This window comes from Malaclemys terrapin, chromosome 2 (assembly GCF_027887155.1).
Source record: "Malaclemys terrapin pileata isolate rMalTer1 chromosome 2, rMalTer1.hap1, whole genome shotgun sequence".
Classification (NCBI taxonomy): Eukaryota; Metazoa; Chordata; order Testudines; family Emydidae; genus Malaclemys; species Malaclemys terrapin.
In genome coordinates, this window is record NC_071506.1 from 208,826,879 (window position 1) to 208,832,878 (window position 6,000).

Sequence of the window (6,000 nt, forward strand, 5' to 3'; positions counted from 1 at the left end):
CATCTTGCTAGAGTAGATGTCCCGACTAACACCTAAAGCAGTATAAAGAAGCTTTCTGTAAGGTGCTAATGTTGTGAATAAATGTTGCAGAAGAAACACAGAACCCTAAATTCCTGAACTCTGGTGTTGGGATGTAAGCAAAGGAGAATCTGATTTTCAATATAATGTTTAATATCTATATGTAATTTTTAATTCCACACTTTTTTGTTACTGATTTAAAATCTTAAAACAGTGTTTTCAATCCCTTCTCAGGGTACCTCTAATGAACAAGATAATTAAGTAAAGAGCTGTGTTCCCTGATGATTGAATCAAGTGGACAGGGTGGGAAGGAATGTGGGACACTTGCATCTCTGCTGGGGGGATGGGGAAGAAAAGTCGTTTGTTTCTTTGGCCAAATATTTGTCATGTTGACATACCACAGGTCTCTTGTGGGATTAATTTGCTCTTTTAGAGAAGCAGATGGCTTTGCTGAGAATGAAGATTAAATTCCCAATTAAAAGGCAGCTATGTAATTTGCATGCAACTGAAAATATAACTTCATAGCAAGACATTTTTTTCCTAATTTTAAGCCCAGACCAACTCCCATTAAAGTCAGTAGAAAGACTTCCGTAGACTTATAGATTCAGACTCAGACTTTAAGGTCAGAAGGGACCATTATGATCATCTAGTCTGACCTCCTGCACAACGCAGGCCACAGAATCTCACGCACCCACTCCAGTAACAAACCCCTAACCTATGCCTCACTTATTGAAGTCCTCAAATCATGGTTTAAAGACCTCAAGGTGCATCAATGACTGTTGGCTGGAGCCCTTGATACAGAAGCATGCCTTATTTGTTAACTAGTAGCAAGTCACTAAAATCATGGTAGATTTGTAATAGTAGCACTCTGCATCCTGAACTCTGTATGCAACATAACTTCTTGCACACTCTTCAGTTCAAAGTTCTCTCCTTCAAGAACATTTATGGTGCTGAGTAAAACAGCATTGTAGCTCTGTCTGGGTGGGTAAAGAGCGGGAACGTGCAAGGGAGTTTTTAAGATGAAAACATATAAACCAGTGTCCTTTCTGTTCGGTGTAGATTAAAGAAACCTTTTTCAGAAGAGGAGGGATTTACCCTCTTCTGAAAAGTTCCGTGGCTTCTTTAAGTCCACACAAAGCAGAAAAGACCTTGGTTTGTATGTCTTCATCTAAAGATCACTGCATAGCATAAACTTTATGTAACTCCATTTCTCTGTATTGGAAGGGTGAAGAGCTGAATAAAGACTACTGAGGCCTAAGCCCATGGTTCTTGGAAGTCACAACAGAGGAGGAGGTTGAGTTTATAGGTTTAACAAAAACAAATTGCCTCCCCAAACTGGAGTGTTTGAACAATATTTATAAGCGGGGTTTCCTTCTATTTTATCCTTATCTTGTTTCCATCTTTCCAGAGATGGGCCCAAGCCAAAACGCTGCATTCGAATGACTCCCCCAAGTTTGTAGAAGTTTGAATCTGAACTTCACAGCTAGGATCCATCTCTCCTTGCATAACTCAGAGCACAGAAGATGGCAAGTGTGGGCAGAACCATAATGCACAAAAAAGAGCAGAAGGGGAAATTGAGTGGGTGGGGAACATCTGGTATTGTCCATTGGAAAACATAGTAAATTATGCGCTCACTCTGTGCCATACTAACCCCAACAGAGAGATCATGGAGAGAGTGGGGAGGCAAAAGCAGTATGGCAATGAAACCAGCCATGCTACCAGTGCCAGGAAATCCACAGAGGCTGGGAAGCTGAGCAGGTTTGCTCAAGGTTCCAAAGTGTTTGAACTATTATTGTTCCTGGGTTCTTTGCCTGTGTGCCACACCCCTCTGCCTCTTCTCCAATGCTGCCTATCCTGTGTTACAACAGGGAGGATTTGGTGCAACTTCAGCGTCTCAGAAATGACTCAGCTTTTGGGCGAGTGACTTCTTTCCTAGATACGTGGGCGGGGACTATATGGCTCTATGAATCTGTGATTTATAGATGCAATGTCTTAGAAGTTCATTTCTACCTAATGGGATTCTGCTAGATATTTACCATTTTTTCTACCAGATCGCATTTGACATTCAGCATCAGGGCCCTGCACACCAGCTTCAGTGGAGGTTAAAGTTTACACGTCAGAAGGAAAGTCAAAATAGCATTTTGATAAAATGGCTTAAATTATTCCTGTTCAGTGAAAAGAACTAGTGGTTTGTAAAACACAAAGTGCAGAGTCAGCGCAAAGGTGAAAGTCAGCTGGAGAAAGCTTGGCAGCTTTTCAGAATGTGGCAAAGTCCTGAAAGTAAGAAAGGGAAACATTTGTCTTGTTTACTGCTGCAGGTGTGCTTTATGCTGTGAGTTGCTGCTAGGAGGGAAAAGTAATAAGAAAAAGAAAGGGATGAAAATGGTTTCCATTTCGGCACATCATTTCAGTATATCGTTCAAACTCAAATCAGTGAGCCCAGGAGACAACACTTAAAAGATAAGAATTCAATCCAGTGAAGCTGTGCCAGGGAAGGGGAAATATACTCTGGTGGTAAGACCCAGATCTATAGAAATTGTATAGCTGATTGCTCAAGCAGCTAAAGAGTAACTGGAATACTAGAATAATTTAGCCTTTATCTGAAAAGGAGGAGAATTTACATGAAAATTCTCTGGAATAGCAATTCTTGTAAGTAAGGAAATAAATAAATAAAATGGGGTATGCTATCCTAGAAATAAATGGAGTACTATGTTCTTTTTTAGTGGGTGGGAGAAAGTGAATGGAACAGAGGTAAAGAGGTGGTTCTTAGATATTAAGGACTTGATTCTCCAAGAAAGTGAGCACCTCCTATGAATGGCTCTGCAGAATTCTCAGTTAATAAATTGGGTCAGGACATCAATTTGTAGAACATAGTTACACCTATTCAGCTCAAGCTTAAATTGCTTTAGAGTAGTGGTCCTCAAACTATGGGGCGGGCCTCCCAAGGCATGAGAAAGTGTCAAAGGAGGTGCGAGCTGTATCCTTTTCTTGGGTGTGTGTGTGTGGGGGAAGAGCTCTGGCTGTCAGTCACGATTAGCTGGGGCTCGTGCAGAAGGGCCATGCACATCCAGGAGGTGGGGATAAAGGGGACAGCTGGAGTCCTGGCAGCCTGGGGCTGACAGCTGGAGCCCCAGCCTTTTCTTCCCCACCCCACGCCTCAATCCCTCACCAAAAGCAGCCTTGGGATCTTCTTCCCCCCCATCCATCACATGGAGGTGGTGGGGCTCCAGCTGCCAGTGTTGTGGGAGCAGCAGCAGCGCAAAAATAAGGGTGGCAGTGGGACTCTAAGTCTGCTGTGAAAGGTGATATTGATGAATATCACTTTTCACATTGACACCCAGTGGTGCTGGAACAGTTTTTAGAGTGGGGGCAGGTCCAATCAGAGGGGGAGTCAGGAGGACCATTTGGCCTGGGCCTCAAGCTTAAAGGGCGCCTCAAAGGAATTGCTTCAAGAAATACTCAAACTTGGACTCTGGGGTGTTTCCTAATATCACAATTGCATTGTGTATTTTTGTCAGTTTGCCTGCATCAGTGGCTTCAGGTGAAAGCACCTTCAACGTGTTATAATAATATATAACAACAATAATAATAATAATCATAAGCAGTGTTGAAGCAGGTAAAGAACTTGCACTGTTCAACTATGGGACAAGAGCATTTGAATGGGCTTGCTATGCTTACTATCAACTGTGATATTGCATGAAAGATAGATTTTTCCTCAATAATTAGTGCATTTGCACAGACAAAGGCTAGAATAGCATTTGTTAAATAAAAAATATTCAAATTATGTCTCACTCTTTTTTTGGTGCCTTATTTTATTTTCATGTGGCGTCTTTTTTATTATTATTATTATGGGTAGGGGCCTCAAAAGCTGGAAGTGGCCTGGGCCTCTCTGGACCTCTGAGAGGGCCTGAGTGGGGATGCTGAGCTGTGCCCCCCGCCCATTACCCCTGTCCCTACAGCTGGGGTTGGGAACAGGGCCATGGCTTCGGGAGGGGGGACACGGACAGGGGTAAGGGGGCCAAGGCTGAGGCCATAGCTGGGGGTGGGTGCGGAGGTTAGGGCCAGGAGAGGAGCCCTGGGTACAAGGCCAGAAGCAGAGCCCCAGACATGGGGCCAGCAGCCAGGACCCTGCATACGCAAAATCTAGGGGTGCTGCAGCACCCCTACAGCTCTACTTCCCACACCTATGTTGCCACTCTTCTGTGTTGCTGCTGGTGTGCACTGCCTTCAGAGCTGGATGCCTGGCCAGCAGCCGCTGCTCTCCGCTCTGCCTTCAGAGCTGGGTGGCGCTATATGTACTTGGGGGATTGGGGTGCAGGGACATAAACGACTACAGACACAAAGAAGGGGGGCCCGATCAATACGTTTGAGAACCACTGCTTTAGAGAGTTCCTTTCTCCAGATGTGCCATCTGCCTGATGCCACCTATGCATTCAGTGCTCTTTCACTCACTTTAATACTCTTAAATATTTCTATATACATGCACTAATGAATGGGACAGATTTTGAACATGTTGCTGAAAACAGAACTTGGATATCTTTTTTGCCTGGTGCCTGATCCATCTCCCTTTGAGATTCCCACTGAAGTCAATGGGAGTAGGATAAGATGTTCTGGCCCACGAGCCAAATGGTTCTCCTACTAACGTCAGCCAATAGAGACATAAGAAATATCACAGATTCTTTCTTTGGCACAGACAGTAGAGTAAGCACACAATAGGTCATACTGTTTTCTCTACATGGATCAGTAAGTGCTCATTGGGAACTGTGGAAGGTATAAGAATGTTTGGATAACGGAGTTTCTAGGAAACAACACTTTAAAGAACACTTTAAACTGAATCTTCTTTATCACTGCCACCCGTACATATATTTAAAAAGAAAGATATAAAGGGCCAGCTTCAAAACATACTATTTAAATTCCAGATCCATTGGGGGGAAAACCTTCCCTAATCTGTTGAGGGGAAATGGATGTTATATTGTCATTCTATAGACTTTAAAACTAGAAATGAGCATGAAAAATTGTTGCAGCCAGTTTCCAAATTCATCCTAGTTAATGCAGCATGTACATCACAATACTGTATAAATGAAGCTTCATATGCCTCTGCATGCTGCTGGGCCAATTCAGCTGTCATAAGAAATAAAATACATGCATTTCTAGCATGCCTTCCATTTGAATTTACCTTTGAAACACCTATGAGCTAAGCAAGTATCCTCAATTCTACAGATGGGAAAACTGAGGCACATAGAGATTGACACGGGCACACAAAGGATGGGAGGGACAGACAAGGATAGAACCCCAATCTCTTGACTGCCATTCATGTGCTTTAAACACACATCTTGGGGGTTCTTTTATCTTGTAAAAAATCTTTACAATTTGACTTATTTTATCTTTATTAAGATGAGCCTTTAAGGCTTGATTGTAGGTACATAGAAATGCCTACAATATTTCTTTCCTCGTGGAATCTGTACAAAGAGGGGTTGAAATGTTACATTTTTATCAATTCAAGGAACACCATAATAAAATCATTACCAGCGATTAAATGAAGAGGCCATCTACTTACGGCAACCACACATTTCAGCGTTCTTTCTGCAGCAGTTTGGTGAAGCAGAATGAGGAAAAGACTAAAAGCGAAGCAAAAACTCCTGGACCTGCATGGAAGCCGTGTCATTCCCATCCTGGCAGCAGCTGGAAAAGCTTTGTAGCTATGGTAGCTCTTCAGGTTTATCAACCTGAAGTGAAGCTGTACTTTCAAAAGGACAAAAGGGGTGGATCTGCTTCCTGTGCATTTCAAATGCAGGAGAAACTTGGGGGTGATTATGTAACACATCTATCCTTTTAAATCATTTTCTTTCCGGGTTGCTGTTTACATTCTTTTTAACCTAATTCAGTGTTGCCAGAAGGCAAGTAAAAAGAATGCCAAATCTATTATTTTTACTAACTCTCGTGATTTTAAGACCAATCTCATGATTTTTGGTGAGCCTGCCT

General features: G+C 42.7%; 1 protein-coding gene across 1 annotated transcript in view; it reads right to left on the reverse strand.

The window, feature by feature from the left end:
* LOC128831866 (prostatic acid phosphatase-like) overlaps positions 1–5,689 on the reverse strand; it is a 29,861-nt gene extending 24,172 nt beyond the window's left edge. Inside the window, exon 1 of the mRNA XM_054018694.1 lies at positions 5,576–5,689. Coding sequence (XP_053874669.1) covers positions 5,576–5,689 — 114 coding nt within the window. The remainder of the gene's footprint in view (positions 1–5,575) is intronic.
* Positions 5,690–6,000: the final 311 nt, after the last annotated feature.